The 18,628-nt window shown below is 36.6% G+C and overlaps 3 protein-coding genes across 3 annotated transcripts; 2 read left to right on the top strand and 1 right to left on the bottom strand.

Annotated features, from left to right (window-relative positions):
* Positions 1-6,493: 6,493 nt before the first annotated feature.
* LOC132181077 (protein REVEILLE 1) lies at positions 6,494-10,445 on the top strand. The gene is made up of 6 exons (XM_059594133.2): positions 6,494-7,149; positions 8,116-8,250; positions 8,361-8,472; positions 8,556-8,617; positions 8,784-9,188; positions 9,293-10,445. The coding sequence occupies exons 1-6, from the start codon at positions 7,138-7,140 to the stop codon at positions 10,055-10,057; spliced, it is 1,491 nt and encodes a 496-aa protein (XP_059450116.2). The 5' UTR covers positions 6,494-7,137; the 3' UTR covers positions 10,058-10,445.
* An 874-nt stretch (positions 10,446-11,319) lies between these two features.
* Positions 11,320-12,973, top strand: EXPA13 (expansin A13). The gene is made up of 2 exons (XM_059594013.2): positions 11,320-12,035; positions 12,493-12,973. The coding sequence occupies exons 1-2, from the start codon at positions 11,533-11,535 to the stop codon at positions 12,800-12,802; spliced, it is 813 nt and encodes a 270-aa protein (XP_059449996.1). The 5' UTR covers positions 11,320-11,532; the 3' UTR covers positions 12,803-12,973.
* A 2,728-nt stretch (positions 12,974-15,701) lies between these two features.
* LOC132182281 (Pmr5/Cas1p GDSL/SGNH-like acyl-esterase family protein) lies at positions 15,702-17,105 on the bottom strand. Its single transcript, XM_059595479.2, has one exon. It carries the CDS (start codon positions 16,978-16,980, stop codon positions 15,931-15,933), a length of 1,050 nt encoding a protein of 349 aa, XP_059451462.1. The 5' UTR covers positions 16,981-17,105; the 3' UTR covers positions 15,702-15,930.
* Between the last annotated feature and the right edge of the window lie 1,523 nt (positions 17,106-18,628).

Consider the following 18,628-nt stretch of genomic DNA (forward strand, 5'->3'; position numbering starts at 1 on the left):
TAACCGGGTCTAATTGTGTAGACACGACCCGACACGACCCGATTACCCTAAACTATAAATTTTTTTTAAAAAAAAAAAATAAAATTCAAAATTGTAATAATAATACTGATACATCAATATAATCAATGCAAAAAATTGAGTTATAAGAGATTAAAGGCTTTAATAAAGGATAAGAAAAAAAAAAAAAAATTGGAAAGTGATCGTAATTGACAAATTGTACTCCAAAAGAAATTACTAAACTCATAATTTCATATAAACTTAAAAGTTAAAATTAAAACAAGTAAGTTCATTTATTAAAATAGTCCACTTATAATTTAGTCCCGGGTAAATGAAGACAACACGCGGCGTGTAAAATTTTTTCTTTTAATTAAAAAAAATAAAATGCACAGGCGTGCTATGCACGCTGTGTGCTCTCAATCATCACCCTTTAGTCCCACATGTAATAAAAGTGTTAAAAAATTAATTTAAACAATAAAAATCGCAGTTTCTTGTCAGCTTGATGAATAGAATTACTCCTTTGGAGTTTTCTTGTTGGCTTTCTCTTTTGTTGGTAATTACGTACTTAACTCCTTTTAAGTTTGATATATATGCATCTGTTTGGGCACAAATGGCCTTAAGAGTACGGAAAATCTTCTCACAGTAGTACTTAACTGGTTATTAGATCTGCTTGTGGATTGAGTGCCAATAATAATATTTCCAAAAATTTCTTCAGACAAAAGGTAGAGAAACCAATTAAAGAAAAAGAAAAAAAGAGTGATAATTTTGGTAGAAGAGAAATTGAATCAAATAGAATCTGCTTTACCAATTAAATTGGAAACTTCTACTTCCACATGTGTGATTGAAAAAAGAGAAAAGAGAAAACTTGCATACATACATGTACCATAATGTAGCCATAGCCCGTAGGCATGTTTTGTAAATCTTGCTACATGGATTTAATTACCATTATTGTATAAATTGTCAATAAAGTGTGCTACTAAAAAGAAATACAAAAAATCAAAAAAAAAATGAGTGAGGTGAGCCGTCTAAAGCGAGGCAGAAAAAAAGAAAGAAAAAAAACCGGGTCTGGCGGGTCGACCCGCCAGACCCGGATACTGAAAAATAAAGAAAAAAACCGGGTCTGGCGGGTCGACCCGCCAGACCCGGATACTGAAAAAGAACGAAAAAACCGGGTCTGACGGGTCGACCCGTCAGACACGAAATTTTCGGGTCTTAATCGGGTAGACCCGATTACGACCCGAACCCGATTAGCCCAAATCCAATACCTGTTTTTTCGTGTCGTGTTCGTGTCGGATTCGCGGGTCGTGTCAAAATTGCCGGCCCTAATATAAACTATTACTTCATGTCTAAATATTAACAAAAACAACATTAAGGTTACAAAAACAATAACTATAAGATGGTTTGTTCTATTTGTCATACTCTCATGATTCCTATGGTTTCCGTTGGGTCCAATGGGTAATTAGGCCATGTCTTAGAGTTGGGCCTATGATGAGATGGATAGGAACTTGGGCTCATCGAATGGGTTAATGAAGTATCTTTTGAGCGAGAGAAGAACCAGGTTTTTGATTGGGCTCATTTGAGGTATTAGTATTAGTGACGGGCTACTGACTTGATTGACTATTTTGTTGGGTTATTAGCCTCTTGACTAATAAGATTTTGATTACTTTTACCGTCCCATAATGCGTGCTTCAATACTAATAAGTGGTTAATAGTTTGGAATTTTGTTTTATTTTTGTTAAAGTGTGATATTAAAAGTCACTTAGAAATATAACACATCATCCGGTATGAAAAAACATCAATAAACTAGGAAATTTGTAAAACTAGTGTGTAAGAGTCAAATGGGTTTGAATAGGACACCACCTAAAAGTGTTTTTTTGTTTTTTTTTTTTAATTTTTTTTTTTACATGTTCGTACAAAGACAGGAAAAATTTGGAAAAATATTCAAACTACTAACCTCTGCCATTTCATGAAGCATAATTTACAGCCAACTGAACTACCCCTTAAACAACACCACCTAAAAGTTAAAATTAGAGACATTGGGCCTAATAAAGATTATTTGGCCTTTTATGACCTTCATAATTAGTTATCTTAAATAATAATAATAATAATAAACTTTTTTGTTGTTGAGAATATGCTATTAAAAATATTGAGTTGACCTTTTTACGGTTGGAAAAAGTCTATGTGAAATTATTATGGAGAATGTCCATAAGCTACTTAAATAAAGGAGGAGCCCAAATATTATTTTAGTCCGCAATATGCCTAAAATAGCATGTGAATATCATTAATGGGGAGTGTTAGGGAGCTAAACAAATAAATTCAGAAAAAATTTTATATTGATGTGGCTGATTGTGGGTGGCAGATAAGGGAGAGAAAATTGTATTTTTTTTAAAAAAAAATTAAAAACCCTTGCCACGTCAATTTATAAATTTTTCTAAACTCATTTGTTTGGATCCCTAGCACTTCTCATCATTAATTAGTTCGTACGTAGATTACTAAGTTGTTAATACATTTATGGCTTGGCCTTGTAATAAGTAAATTTTTATAATTTTAAAATGAATTTATACGAGTGATACATATTTGTAATAAATATTTATCCATACAAATTTATACCATTTTTCAAACATATTTTATAAAATTATAATTTATCCCCAAATAAAAAATTAAGCTAATTGTATTTAACCCTATTAATTACCACTTATTTACACGTTATCCTTATGAACTACTGTTTGTCACGGTACTTATAGATGGTAACTCGTGCTCACATGATGAGTTCGAGTCATGTTGAAGCATGAATATAAAACTATATAAGTTAATAATAACTTAATTCATTTTATTAAATAAGTCATTATCTTCAATTTAACTTATTAATTATGAGTTGATTTTTTTTTTCTTCGTTTGATATGACAGTTGGCCTAAGGTGAAGGCTTCTTTCTTTCTTTCTTTCTTTTTGCCAAAAAACTGTAGTTTAAAGCTGGGTCGAGTGTGACAGTCGTAGTTTGTGGGAATAAGGTGTAAATAAATAGCAATTGATGGGTTAATATGTAATTAAACCATCAATATATATTTTCATTACAAAAGAGGCTCATATGTCATACTCGATGCCAGAGCATTGTGTGGCCATTTCTTTTCTTTTCTTTTTGTACTTTTTGGATGAGAGCATTAAGACCATTATCTTCAACAAATTACGTGGCAGATAGACAGCACTCAGCAGAATTAAGTAATAATTGTCTATCGCCCTAGTGGGATCCGGATCCTCCTCATAGTTTAACCAAGTTTTTGGGTGACAGACCAAAAGGGACGTAAAGAACGCATAGAGTGAAGTAAAATTAGATTCTTTTGAAGATTCGTATTAAGTATCATGATAATTCAATATTCATGAGTAATTTATTTTTTTCTTTTATAATTTAGCATACTCTTAAATAGTAGAAATTTGGATTTATTTGACAATCATGAACATTGACAAGCATTACAAGAATAAAGAGACATGTAGCCCCAGTGGTTGATTTAAATATATTAATTTAATTAAAAAAAATTATCATGTGACATAATATCTATAGAATATACACCAAAAGTAACTTCATAAAGAAGTGTGGCATGATGACGATTTTGGGTAGCTACGACGCCCCCTGCATATCAGAACAAAATACCATCAGCAATTACAATTCAAGATACAATTATGATTTTGCATTACCATGGCTCTTGCATTTAGATTAAGTTTTAATAAGCAAGATTAAATTTCATATATATATATATGTGTGTGTGTGTGTGAGTATTGTATGTTGTTAGGTCATTTAAAATTTTAAAGATTGAGATTTCATACAATTCCTTACTTGAATTGCAAGGAATCATATTGCCGATTGCAAGAAATAGACAGTTGTAAGAGATTTTGATCCAAAATTTAAATGATTTGTGTCCCGTTTGGTGTAAAATGGTTTTTTTTTTTTGAAAAATGTTTTTAGCTAAAATCATTTTAATTGAAAACTCTTTCAATTTTCCTTGTACGAAAAATCAACAAATATTTATTAGATTTTTCATTCAATAATATTATCTTATAGATATCAACTTTTATTCGTAACATAAAAATATTAATACAAAACAACTAAAAACACAACCTAAAAATTATATTGAATTAAAATATAAACCAACAACGATATTATATTTTCATATAATTTGAGGAATTGCAAGAAAGATAGAGATGGTGAAGAGGGGATGTGGAAGAAAAGAGTGAGAATAAAAGATATTTAGAGTGGAGAAATGCTAAAAATCATTTTCTTAACTATCTTTCAACCATCTCCCTATAATGAATGGGTGCATCCACCATTGAATTTTTGTAGGACCCACATGAGTCCACAAATTAATGGTGAATCTATTAGATTTGCAAAAAAAGATGGTCAAGAGAATGATGCATAGTATATCTTTAGAATGAGATTGAGATCCAATGCAATTTTTTGTTCATATTATTTTTAATTTAGACAGGCAATTGTAAGAAGGCCCTTATAGGACCCACCTATTTGGTTAGTCGGAATAGCACAAGCTTCAAAAGGGGCTATCTCACAATTGCTCGTTTGAGAGTGTGGATAAGTGACAAATAATGATTTACGCAAATGAGAACAATAAACCATTTTACATTTCAATACAATAAATGGAAAAGTTCCTATTCCTGAAAATACAATCAATCATTACAGCCACTAAATAGTCAGTCAGTAATTACAACTCCAATCGTTTGGAAAGTGACTGGATCATGGGTGAATGTGGTTGAACAATGAAACCGCCTAATGTTCTATTATTGATCACATCTACGAAATACATTTAAAATACATAAAATAAATAACTATTTTTATTAAAGAAAAAAGATTATTTTAGGCTTGCCTGTCCATAGACAAAAGTGGCAATCCACCAAGCAAAGTGTCAAATGCGGTAACCAGATCTGAGCAGTACACGTGGAAAGTTTTGGAGAAAATAAAGCGTATATCCAAGCCAAAGATTTTGTGCCTCACGTTTCAAGTTTTCAACTTGAGTAGTACATTCCACGTTCACCGACACCTGGCACTGCCTAACAAAGCTTTATTACCGGTAACACCCATCACACACCCCTCTAAAGCGTAAACCCATCTTGTGGTCGGCAAATTTTCACAATGCATTAAAACTTAAAAAAAAAAAAAAAAAAAAAAAATTAAAAAGTCCAAGTCCATACAAATGTGAAATGTGGTCCAGAACCATCCATATCCCTTTCTCTCTTGCAATGGCCCAGCACACGTGGCGTGGGGCGTAGCAAGGGGCGGCGAGTGGCGATGACGTGGCGAAAAGCGCAAGAGAGATAAAGTCCACCTGACAGCGAGACACGACACAACGGGACTAGGCTCGTCATCCTCATCTATCTTGCGCCTTTTGTTTTTTCGATCCACAACTCGTGGACTAGCTTTGTCTCGGTTATTTTAAGAGGCCGTAGATATTTTAGCTTTTTCTCTTCGTCACAAAATATCCTCGAATTTTTCGTGCGTCGGATATTGTCCATTTATTGGATATCTCTGTCTCTTCCGGAATTATTATTAGTGCTCCCTCCACTACCTGCTATAACCACTGCTCTTCGTACTCGCTTTGAAGTCTCAACAAATGTTTCTCCTTTCTACCTACATCCACGCTGTCAACAGCGTCCTAATTGGTTTTTCTTTTCTCACTTTTAACTCTGCAACCTGCCAAAAAGCTTCTCTACGTTGAGATGCGTTAAATCGAATAATTAGACCAAATCGAATATTGTACAATTTCATTCGATGAAATAAAGAATATTCCTTTCTCTTTTCTTTTTTTTACCAACAATTACTTTAATTTCTTAAAACAAAAAAAAAAGTATTAAACGGGACCTTTTAAAGATCAGTAAATCCTCGGTTATTTTAATTAATATTTTAATATTCAACTCATTTATTACTTCAAATTATTCTTTAATGAGTGAGACATTAAAAATTAGAGCTAAAATTTGAATCCATAATAAATTTAATTATTATTCTAAAAAATTTAATAAATTAAATTAAAAAAAAGAAAAGAAAAATTATCTCACTTCTTTGTTTCCCTTATTTTGAGCAGGACGCAGATCTACTTGAAACGGTGAAGTAGAGGCCACAACACGTGACGTGGGTCGCTCAATCAAGCGCGAGTAGAGAGAGTATTGGCACTCTCTGCGAGTATTGGTTTGTTGTCTGAATTATCCGCTAGGCGCACAAATTTTCCTCCCTCACCGAAATAATAACACAGCAGCGTCATAAAGCGCACGCCACGTGTAGGAGGCCTTCAGCGACGCCAGCCACAAGATGCCATCGAATTCTCGAGCATTCGATTGGCAAAACTCTTTAAAATACCAAAAAGAAAAAATTAGGCTCTGACGTGGCGACCTTTTCTTTTCTCCTTTTCTTCGCAATCAAAACCCAAGTTCTAACTATTCCTTAACCCATTTTCTCTTGCTCTCTTCTCCTCCTCCAAATCCCCGTTAATTCAACTCTCTCTCTCTCTCTCTCGTGAATTTTTTACAGTGGTTTTCCGGTGAGTTGGAGGCGAGGGATTGAGGAGATTCTGTGTCTCCTGTGATCGGAAAGCCGTTGTTTCTTCCATACTGATACTGTGTTTCAATTTTTTTTTTTTCCCGGAAAACCGTTTCTAAAGATGGGTTCTAGGTGACTTCGTGCAATATTTTTTTTATCTTTGTCTGTGGCACAGCTTGTTGTTGTTGTGGTGGTGGTTTTTATGCGAGCAAGACACAGGCAAATTTTTGTTCTTTTGTTTGCTTATTGAGAAAGAGAGATTTCGTGGTCTTTGGTCGCTCTCGATCTGAATCAGTGAAGCTGCCGACTCGAATCGGAGTCCTTTGTGGTTTGACTAACGAAGCTTGAGCGCTTTTGGATTGTTCAATTCTAGGGTTACTGAGAATTACGAGCTGGGACTCGTCCGGAAACCGAGAGAAAAAGTTGGGTTTTGGATTATTTTTGGGGTTGATTTGTTTGGATCAGATGGGTCCATAACTTTACAGAGTTGGTCCCATAACATCTATGAATATATTGATTCTTCGTGCAAAAGTAGTAAGCGGAGGCAAAGAGTGCTAAGAGTGCTTTGGCCCTGTTAAGGAAACGGAGATTTGGAGTTTTTGCAGCTATGGCTATTCAGGTATCACTGATTTTTTTTTTTTTTTTTTGGTTTTTAATTTTTAATTTTTAATTTTTTATATATAAACAGGTTTTTTATTATTATTTTACTGCTCTGATTAGTTCTGATGCCAGCGAGTAGGATGTACATATTTTTATATAGATCGCTGAAATTGTGATTTGTTGATATTCAATTACCAACTATGCCTTTTTGAATTCCAATCATTTATGTGGATTAATTAGAGTCAAACATGACCATAACTACAGCTATGTTTTCAATTAAATTTTGACTTTGAAAGCATGCTTTTGTTTTTTTTTTGTTTTTGTTTTTGTTTTTGTTTTTGTTTTTTTGTGTTTTTGTTTTTTTTTTTTTAATTTTAGCTATAATATTATGGACTGAAGAAAACGTTTGTAATTTAAAGGAGGTTTATAAATGAAGAGAGTTGGGAAGTTTCTGTTTGAAATTAGTCTTTTTTTATTCTTCTTTGTTTTGAACTTTCAAGTGATGAAATGATTTAAAGTGATTTGATTTTCTTGTCAATTTATCCATTTTGACAAATTTCTTGCAAGTCTGTTCATTTGGACAGTTTTTGCTGGGTACTTCACTATATCATTGTAATGCAGTTTTTGGGAGTAATGTAACTGGGCAATTATATTGCAAGGCGTGGTAGGATTTTCAAGTTTATTACTTATCAAAAAACAGATTTTCTAGTTATTGAATCACTTTTAGGCCTGGTTTGGGCTATTCTGCTATATTCTGTTTCTTTGTCGGGCATAATTATTTGTTTCATCCAACAATGATGTAATCGTGCTAATAGAATATGTAGGTATTGTGGCAATTCATAAATTCCGAAATGCAATTAGTTAGTGGCATTGGAGGGTGGAATTGTTTTAATCTGTCTTTTGTTTGCTTCTTTACAAATTTGCAACTGTGCTGGGGACGGAGGGAATTCTTTTTAATGCCATTTGTTTTCTCTTTTGCCTGTAGGATGAAAGTGTGGGTGCTCGTTTACATTCTGTTCTCCAGGCCAGCAATGGAATATCTTTGAGTTCTGGCCTACATTCTGTAGCTGGCCTTCAACTAAGGGATCAGTTTTCTTGCGGAAATGATTACGCTCCCAAGGTTTTCATCTTTTCTGCATTCTTCATGCTCTTCTTCTGTCCATAAATCAACTGATTTGAAAAAGACTGATCACACGCTTTTCTACCTATCCATTGTTACTGTTTCTATAGGTTAGGAAACCGTACACGATCACAAAACAAAGAGAAAGATGGTCGGAGGAAGAGCATAAGAAGTTTCTCGAGGCTTTAAAGCTGTATGGTCGAACTTGGCGACGGATAGAGGGTACGATTGAATGCATATTTTTTATTATCAAGCACATTTCTTAGCTGTTGTGATTTGCTTAGACTGTTCTTTTTCTGTAACAGAACATGTGGGCACAAAGACTGCAGTTCAGATTCGAAGTCATGCTCAAAAATTCTTCTCTAAGGTTTACTGCTCTTATTCCAGTACCCAATCTCTACCATAATATCTAATAACCCCATATATTAATGTAAGTTGAATTCTTATGGAGCCTGGGGTGTGCAACCTTTCTAAATGGGTTCACGCATTCATAATTGGTGCCCTTCTGACTCTGTTTTTTGTCTTTCTCATAGGTCACTCGTGACTCTAATGGTTGTAGCACAATCTTGGAGCCTTTTGAAATTCCTCCTCCTCGACCAAAACGAAAGCCTATGCATCCTTACCCCAGGAAGCTTGTAATTCCACCTAGAGAAACCTCCGCAACAGAACAACCAATAAGGTCTGCATCTCCAGATTTCTCAGTTTCAGAACGAGACAACCAATCTCCAACATCAGTATTATCTGCAATCGGTTCGGATACAGTGGGTTGCACTGATTCAGATACACCAAGTGGTAGCTTATCCCCTGTTTCATCTGCAGCTGCTGTCCAATCTGGTGGCTTAGTACCATCTGAACTGAACCAATCAACCGAGAGAAGTGCATCTCCATCACCTGCTCTAACAACTGTTGGTTCAATTTCTGATGAGCAATTATCTACGGTACTTGCTGATCCTCTGGTTGACCACATTTTGTCTAATTCAATAAATTTCAATGGAACCTCTCATTTATTTGATATTGTTTTGATGTTGTCTTCAACTCCCAGAAACTCGATTTGTTCCCCAAAGAAAACGTGTATGCAAAAGAAGGTGCATCAGAGGAAGCATCAACTCGGAGTCTTAAGCTTTTTGGAAGGACGGTATTAGTAACCGATTGCTACAGACCATCTTCTCCCCCCATAGGGACTGGCAAATCAATGCCCGCAGACATGTGTGAGGAAAAAGTTGTGCAAGCATTGCCAAGGAACTTACTGCCCGTGAAACCTATACTGGGTAATACAGAACGTGCTTGGAGTCATCATATGCTCCATGGAGCACATGGTGCTCACTATTTCGCACAATGCCAGCAAGAGAACTCAAATCTGGTAGAAGCTAATTCTGGTGCTCCTATACCATGGTGGACCTTTTATGGGGGTTTACCATTTCCTTTCCTACCAATCCATAAGGCGGAGCCATCAAAAGCATATGTGGACTCCGATCTAGGAGAAATCCAAGATAAAGAAGTTCAGAAGGAAGAGTCCTGGACTGGTTCAAACACCGGATCAGTAAATGATGCGGAAAATGGAGATAAATGTTCAGAGGCTGAGACCCAAAGACGTCCCTTTATCCTTAAAAATGAGAACCAAGAGGCACATCTAGTTTTTCAATTAAGACGAAGTGAAGAATCAGCCTTCTCTGAGCTAAGAACGAGCCCTGAAAAGCGTGTGAAAGGTTTTGTACCATACAAAAGATGTGTGGCAGAGAGAGACTCCCTGTCCTCAACAACAACAGATCAAGAAAGGGAAGAGAAACAAATTCGACTTTGCTGGTAGTGTACCTCCATTGTAGTTTACCTACAGCAGTTTCCTTTTGTTAGCATATACAGCTTTTGACCGGCCGAGGGACTGATCTGGGTACAGCTTAGTGGACTGGGGCGGTTTCAGCTGCTGTGGATGGCCTGAGGAGAAATAAAATTGTGGAACAACTGCCATTTTTTGCAGCTTTGCAAATTCTCATCTACTTTTTTCTCTTTTTACCTCCTACTGTTCAAATCCATAAGCCCATATCATCTTGTAATCATAATCTTCTCTTGCTTCTTCCTTGTCCTCGGCCTTAGCTTTTTTATTCCTTCTAATATATTTTTTTTCCTTCTTTGAACTATAAATCACTTGCTCGGTTACTATGTTAATCAAAATTAGCCTCTTATGTTGTGTTACTCTATCAGCGGACTTCTGACTTCTGAGCATAATTTATCTAAATGGTTTTAGCATGGTATGCGCGGAACCAGGAATTGAAAAGGACATTGCCTGTGGACTGTTTTCTTAGTGACTCTGGCTGAGGAGATTGGACCATGATACCTAAACATTTACTGCATTACAGCTCATGTTACAGCTCATTCAAATCAGATCAGCACTAGTCAACGAAACTTGCAGTCAAATATGGAATAATGACAGCATCAAGAAAATTACAAGAGCTCTTTCAATCAATTTCTTTGTTAAACGTCCTTATGATATCATACTTTTCATTCACGGTCCTTATTCGTTATCTCGTGTCACTCTAAAAATTATATAACTTTTAAAATAATCATTTAATTCAAATTTAATAATAATCAATCAAATAATTAATGGTAATTTTAGAAGTTACATTATTTTTTGAGTGACACAAAAGTGACTTTTAACATTACTCGTAATATATACATTTCCAACAAAAAATTTGCACGTGTAAATCACGTTCGTAACTTGCTGTCAATTTTAATACGAAATGTTAATAAAGGGTGCCGATTGAAAGGAAATTATGATTTGAGAAGGTTAATTTGAAAAGCTATATGCAAATTGCCTATCAATTTATAGGAGGTACTGTTGAGCTTGCGAGAATGAGGGATGATCGGATTATTAGGGAGCAACACTCTTAACTGTTCTAATAATACTTGTAAAAATACAGAGCATTATTCATTAAAAAAAAAAAAAAAAAAAAAAAAAAGGTGACAAAAAGGAACGTGGGTCTGGTTGTGGTTGTGGTTGTGGAGCTATCATCTGGGAGATTGCATGAGCTAAAAAGCATAATAAAGGGCCAGCGTTTGTGTGAAGAAAGCAGCCAACAACGAATAAAATAAAAGCCCATCAGTACTAACAAAAGCCAATGCCCAAGCCCACTATTAGTCTAATCAAATACAAAAAGACAAGGTAAAGCAAACTCCACTCCAGCTAAACAAACAAACAAAAGCATCCAACGTTATTCATCGGAGGAAACCTTTCCTCTGTCGCTCTCTCCTCTTCGCTCTCACCCTGTTTGTCTCTCGCTATCAATAATGTCCTTACCTCTAGTCCCCGCTCTAATCCTCCTATTAACGCTATCATCGACAGCTACTTCCCACGACTCCTCTTCTTCTTTTTTCTCGCCCTCCTCATCCGCCCCGTCGCAATCACCAACGCTATCCGACTGGCAACCCGCACGCGCCACCTACTACGCGGCGTCGGACCCCCGGGACACGGTGGGCGGGGCGTGCGGCTACGGAGACCTTAAGAGGGCCGGGTACGGCATGGCCACGGTGGGGCTGAGCGAGACGCTCTTCGAGCGCGGGCAGATCTGCGGCGCGTGCTTTCAGCTGCGGTGCGTGGACGACCTGCGCTGGTGCATCCCTGGCACGTCCATCATCGTCACGGCCACCAACTTCTGCGCTCCCAATTACGGATTTACCCCCGACGGTGGGGGCCACTGTAACCCTCCCAACAAGCACTTCGTCCTCCCCATTGATGCCTTCGAGAAGATCGCCATCTGGAAGGCCGGCAACATGCCCGTTCAGTACCGCAGGTACTCTCGCAACCCTATCTTATCACTTTCTTCTTACAATGCATGTCCGTGTTTACAGTTTTTGAGAAGATTCTTTAAGATTAGCATGCACAGTGAGTTTCCGCGTGGTTGTTTGTATGAGATTGTCACCCAAATCTCTCATTTCCGACTTTCTCAGTAGCTGGCTGTCTTTGATTTTTGTCGGCTGCTGCTTTACTCTTCCGTGTCCTGCTAACATGCGCAGCACGTTCACACTACCTTATCCTACGCTCCGCATCTAGTTTGCTAACCTACGCGTACTATAAATTTCGTATTGTTGAAGCGCGTTCCTACTAGGTGTCAAATTACAATTGTGCCCCTTTAACCCATAGGAGTCCATTTTTGTGCCATGGGTAATAAAGCTCCATCCCAACTTACCAGTGATTCCAATGTTTACAAAAAGAAACTGAGGAAATTTTTGTTAAATTGGTTTGAATAGGATGAAGTGCAGAAAGGAAGGGGGGATCCGATTTAGTATCGATGGTTCAAATATCTTCATCTCAGTGCTGATCACAAATGTTGCTGGTGCTGGTGATGTAGTAGCAGTGAAGATCAAGGGATCAAGAACTGGTTGGCTTTCAATGGGTCGGAACTGGGGGCAAAACTGGCATGTAAATGCTGATTTAAGGAATCAACCTCTTTCCTTTGAGGTCACTACCAGTGATGGTGTGACACTTGCATCTTACAGTGTTGCTCCCCAAAATTGGAACTATGGGCAAACGTTTGAAGGTAAGCAATTTGTTTCTTAAAGGTCCTAAACATGTTTTTTTGTCCTGCCTTTTTTTTTTTTTAAGGGTGGATAATCATCGTTCGATTGCAAATGTTGTGCTACAAAGATGTAAGGGAAAGCAAATGTATTTGCGGAAATGTGGGAGATAAAAAATCAATCAATCCACTTCTGAAAAATCTTAATTTTTGTATATGTTTGGTAAAGAAGGCTGGCGGTATCATAATACTATTATCGTCGAGTCGAAGTGAATATTTTGTATTGAGTAATGTTACCCTTCATACCTATTTTTGATGTGTTTTAAGTAGTTGACATGAAAAGTTACTTAAAACACGCCACGTCAGCCTGCATGAAATGGGTGTAAAGAGTATTATCACGTTGCAATATGATTAATCTGCAAACTAACATTTTACAACTTGACATAGTATTTGAATTTTTTTTTTTTTAGTTTATTAAAGTGATGTGTTTTTTAAAACCATTTGATTCATACAATTTATACATGCCTTTTTTTTAATGCACGTAAAAAAATCACATATTCTAAAGACACGTTAGTTTAAGATTGAGCTACGCTTGCCATCCTACGCACCGACAAGTAAGACAAATTACTTACTAAAAAATTTTTGCTAGTGAAAGAGAACAGTAGAGTTTCAAATTTCCAGTTAACTTTTGAACTATTTCACGGATCATCATGCTGGGTGATTTGACAAAATTTGGTCTCTCGAACTCAAAAATTGTTGAAGCCACCTGAAATATACAGCTAAAAGTTGAAACCCAAGCGAATAGAAACAAAGCTTTTGTCTATAAAAAAAAAAAAAAAAAGAAACAAAGCTTTTGCTAGATTTATGTCAGAGCAGAGGACAGTAGGATTGAATAGTGTTTAGGGGGTGGGACATCATGCAGTAATAGCAACCAACAAGAGTAGAAAGGTGGGAATGGGAAGAAAGTGAAGTCAAACGCAGTAAAAAACAGACTTTAGTTACCAGTTAACTAAGTTCAACACGTCTAAAACAAGTTACAAGCACGGGGCATATGGGTCCTAATGGGCCATATTGCTTCCGTTTTTTTTTTTTTTAAATAAAAATAAGGATGTATAAAGAAATTTTTTTACTCCCATATTTTAGATAGTGTAAAAACTTACTGTAACAACGAATCTAATTATAGAGAAGAAGAAGAAAAGTCATATTATAGAGACCAGCTTTATCCACTCGTCTCTTTCTTTCCTGGCCTAAAACAAAGGAAAAACAAAAAACTCTGAACTTCAAATTGAGCAACAGAAACAGAAGAACAGAACCCTCATCCTGATTATGATCGTAAGGTAGCTGCAGATACTTCCCTATATATTCTCATTTGCTTATCCTAAGATACACAAACTTTAGATATGAATTGTAGATGGGCACACCTACTCCATGCTTCAATTCTCTCTAGAATTACCACTCAACTCACCTTATTCTTGGTCAACTAAAATGATGTCATGCAAAAAGAATATAAGACGAAAGCTCTTCCTGAGTGTTCATATGGACATGAGGACATAATGGTCAATGCTAGCAATTCTGTGCGGAAATCCATTTTTATTTTTTATTTTTCCAGTTGACACAGTGATTTTCTGTCAAAAGTTAGAATCCGAAGGAAAAAAAAAAACACTTTTAAAATGCATATTACTGCAAAATATATTGAATTGACACATGCTATGCGCATATCAGGCAACATGCCAAGACCTAGAGGCTCAAAGGCAACGGTAGGACGACAAACTGGGTTCGCCAAACTATGCCAGATTCATTACATTATTTAGCAAAAAATACAACAGACACAAAATAAACCATATACAAACTTGGTTGATCAAAATAACCTATCACCCACATAAAATACACTTTGTCCAGCTAAGTCTCCCCCCACCATTTTCTCTCTTTTCCCAGATCCTCAATTGAGGACGAGTCAGGTTTTAATTGGAGTCGTGAAAGAACTAAAAAGCAAATACCAAGGAGAGCCAATGCCAATACCTTTCTTTTTCTCCCTTCCAATGGAAGGAACTTATAAATTGATACAACCATCACATGAAATCTCATCTTTGAAAACTGGCTTGCGAGAGAAGGGTACGTAAGATCTTATATACACATAATTAAAATTGTATTTCAGCCGTATGGAACACTTGAGATCCTAACATAAATATTGTGGTGTATTTACTTATTTTTTCTTTTTTGACTATTACGTGAAGTTCAGTAAATTAAACAGGATCAACTTAAAACCAACACTACTGCTATTCTTAAACTATAAATCTGGAAACTGGCAAATTTGTTTCAAACTCGCCCTTCCTTCAAATGAAGCAGACTCAGTTTTGAGGGGTTCCAATTTAATTACAAACAGGATTCACAGATCAGATTCAGACCCTTATGCAAGCGACCAAACCAACTATTGCTAGCTCAATCAAATTATACTTTCTACAAAAAAAGAATCAAAATGGTTCATAAGGCAGTAAGGTACAGTGATATCAATAATGATGAACATGCTAATACAGTTTCCAAGTCACTTACAGCATCAATGCTCATGTACCTTCAACAATCATCATCCTGCTAGAATAACACCAAACAGTCCTAGAGAGACAGAAAGCAACAACGGCAACTTTCTTCACTTCTAGTTTCAAAAACAGCATCGATTGTATTGAGAAGAAAAACATAATTAAGAACATCAAACAATGCAGAAAGAAGAAAGCCCAAATGTTCATAAGCACTCATTCAATATGTGCTACAAAGCAAGAAAATCCAAATTCTAAATGCAAATACTCTTGGACCACACAGGCAAGAAAAATGATCTTCATCTTAGCTATGAACTGCAAAAAAAAAAAGGCAGGTATATGCTATTCTATTCATGCATAACTTTGGAATTAATTCACATCAAAATTGCATGTGAGACATTACAAGTGCTATCAGTATCCAATCTTCATAATGAATAAGAGAAAATGAATTTGAATATTTGATTACTATATCGCCAAAAAATAATATTAAAAAAAAGTTTCTGCTCCTAAGTTAATCAGAATTAAATTGGCAAAAGTCAATAAGATGCAAGTTCAGAGGGAAGAACTCAAACTCTCACAAGGATCAAAATCCTTGACGAATATATGTTGGGTCATCAAATGACTTAATCAATCTCCTTCCTTCAGAGCCTCTGATGAGACTGAATGAGCAATGCATTTAGCATGATATGAAGAGCAGCGTCGTAAACGACCCCATCATAGTGCATCCCATCCTCCGTACACCTCACCCCACAATTCCAACTCAACGATTGTATATCCAGCAAAAACAGCGGCCCACCCGACCGCCGCAATAGCTTACTACTCCGAAGCGCTTCGTCGTAAGCGACCCGCATTGCATCGGTCATCCTCTCCCTCTTCTTCTCCGTATTCAGCATCGAGTTTATCAGCGTGGGAACCCCAATCCAGAACAAATGGGGCGATCGGACCGATAACGACCCCGCCACTGGCCCGTCGACACCTAATTCCGGCGAAATGGGCAACAAGGACACCACCGAACTCCTTAACCGCTCTAACCCAATACCGTAATTCGAGGCGTTCGTGTAATGAAGCATATGCCACAGCCCCGAACCCATGACCAACACATCTGGGTAGTTCCGATTCCGCTTGAAACCAACGACCATATCGGACAAATTGGTCACGAAAGGAGCCCAAACGAAATCCAATTTCAAACCAATCTCATCCACCATGATCTGATAATCGCTGTGCCGCTTGAACAAATCGGCCTTGACCGAGTCCGTGCGGTCGGAACCCAAAACCAATTGGAGCAACGAGAGGGCGAGCAGCCTCGCCTGGGAGTCCCCCGCGACGACGACCCAGGAGCCGTTGAGCAAATCAGAGGCGTCGGGCGGGGCGAGCTTCTGGAAGGCACATGCGGAAACGGGTCGAGAGGAGGACCAGGCCCAGGACCTATCGTGGGAGCGCCAAACGATGTCGTGGAGGAGGGAGAGGCAGGAGACGCGGGAGTCAAAGACGACGAAGGATGAGACGGAGGAGGCGAGGTCGGAGATGGAGGGGAAGTAAGGGGTGAGGTGGACGCCGACGGCGAGGGTGATGAAGAGAGCGCCGCTGAAGAAGAGCATCTTGTTGCGGCTGAGGTGCCAGCCTGCCATTCCCATGGGCACAAAGAGCACCACGCACGCCGCCATCACGCCCAGCTGCACCGCTCCCAACATCTCTCTTGTATATATATCTTTTGGGATCTCTCTGTGTGTCTAGGTCTTCAGGTACTCATTTGCCGCTTCTTCTTCTTCTTGTCTTCGTTGTTGTTGTTGTTGTACCATTGGATTGGGCTGAGCGACAGAATTTCGATTCTGGGTGGGTGGGTTGGGTTTTTATTTTATTTTTTTTAATGTCTAATGTTTAATTTTTAATTGGCTTGTGAATTAAGGCATTTGTTTATTTTTCTCTGAAAGGAATGTGACAACAGCAGCCCCCCTTGTCTGTAGGTGAAGGTGCATGAAATGAACAGGTACACCGCTTCACACTGTTTGTTTGGGCATCAAATTCAGATCCTCTTTTCTTTTTCTTTTTCTTTATTTATTTTATTTTTATAGATAAATTCAGATCATCTTTTCATTCAAGAAAGCAATTAAATCAAATTTCTTAAAATTTCTTAAAATCAAATAAAAAAATTAATGCAGGTTATTGATTGAGTTTTTGGTAACGAATCTTTTCTTTTTTTTAAAAAAAAAAAAAAATTTATCACTAAGGACTTGAATAGTAAGTTGTTGGAAAATAAGGAAAATTGGAGAAAAAGAAAATAATTCAAATTTGAATAAGACTTGAATAGAAAAATAGAGAAAAGAAAATGGAAACTTATAAGGAGGAGTTTGTAATTGAATAAAATATTTTGAGACTTTTTATCTTCTTAACATTTAATTTTTTTAATGTTGGATTTCATTCATAAATTCATATTTTTGAATGTATGGACAAAAACAACCCATGTCTCATGTTGGAGAGATTGAAAAAAAAACCAATATTCGTGTGCAATGACGATCAAGTTGGCAGTTGAGACTTGGAATTATAATTTTTTTTTTTTTAACATGTCCACACGAAGGAAGGGAGTGGGGCAATTTGAACTAGTGACTTCCGCTTCATTTGGCGTGGTTCACAGCCGATTGACTGATTGAGCTACCCCTTAGGGACTTCTAATTTATTGTTGATTAGTTGTGATCTCTATTGCACAGCGTTCAAAGTAAGAATTTTATTTAATGTTATCAATTTTTTTGAACTTATTTAAGTTTGTAAGAAAATCAAACGATATTAATGTATTTTTTAATTATTTATTTACCATAATTTGAGGCATTAATTAAAGAATATTTACTATAATGAATGCCTGAAATATTTTTTTAATGAAAATCAAATGATATTAATGCATTTCTTAGTTACTTATTGACTATAATTAATGCCTTTAATATATTTTTAAAAGAATAAATCGTCATTAAAGGATTTAGGCCGTCGCCCAATTGATGGATAAACACCTAACACTACACAACGCAAGTAAACTAACCATAAGGAAAGACACATGACACTAGTTTTGATTCAATTGGAAGAGTTAGACAATACTTGTTGATCAGTTGGGACGACTAGTTTCTAGTTAAGTCATATAGACTCATCTAATATGTTCCTTAACATGTGAAAAATATGTTTTTTTTAGTAACGGGCTTTTCAAATATTTTTTTAATAGCTATAAGACACACGTCACTTTATTAGATATGTTTGTATAAATTATCTACAAACCAATTTGTAGCAAATTTATATCCGGTTAAGACGGTGGCTCACATTAGTGGTGGATGTCTCGCCGTTCTTTTGTTCTTTCGG

Source organism: Corylus avellana, chromosome 5 (assembly GCF_965113065.1).
Source record: "Corylus avellana chromosome 5, dhCorAvel1.hap1.2, whole genome shotgun sequence".
Classification (NCBI taxonomy): domain Eukaryota; kingdom Viridiplantae; phylum Streptophyta; class Magnoliopsida; order Fagales; family Betulaceae; genus Corylus; species Corylus avellana.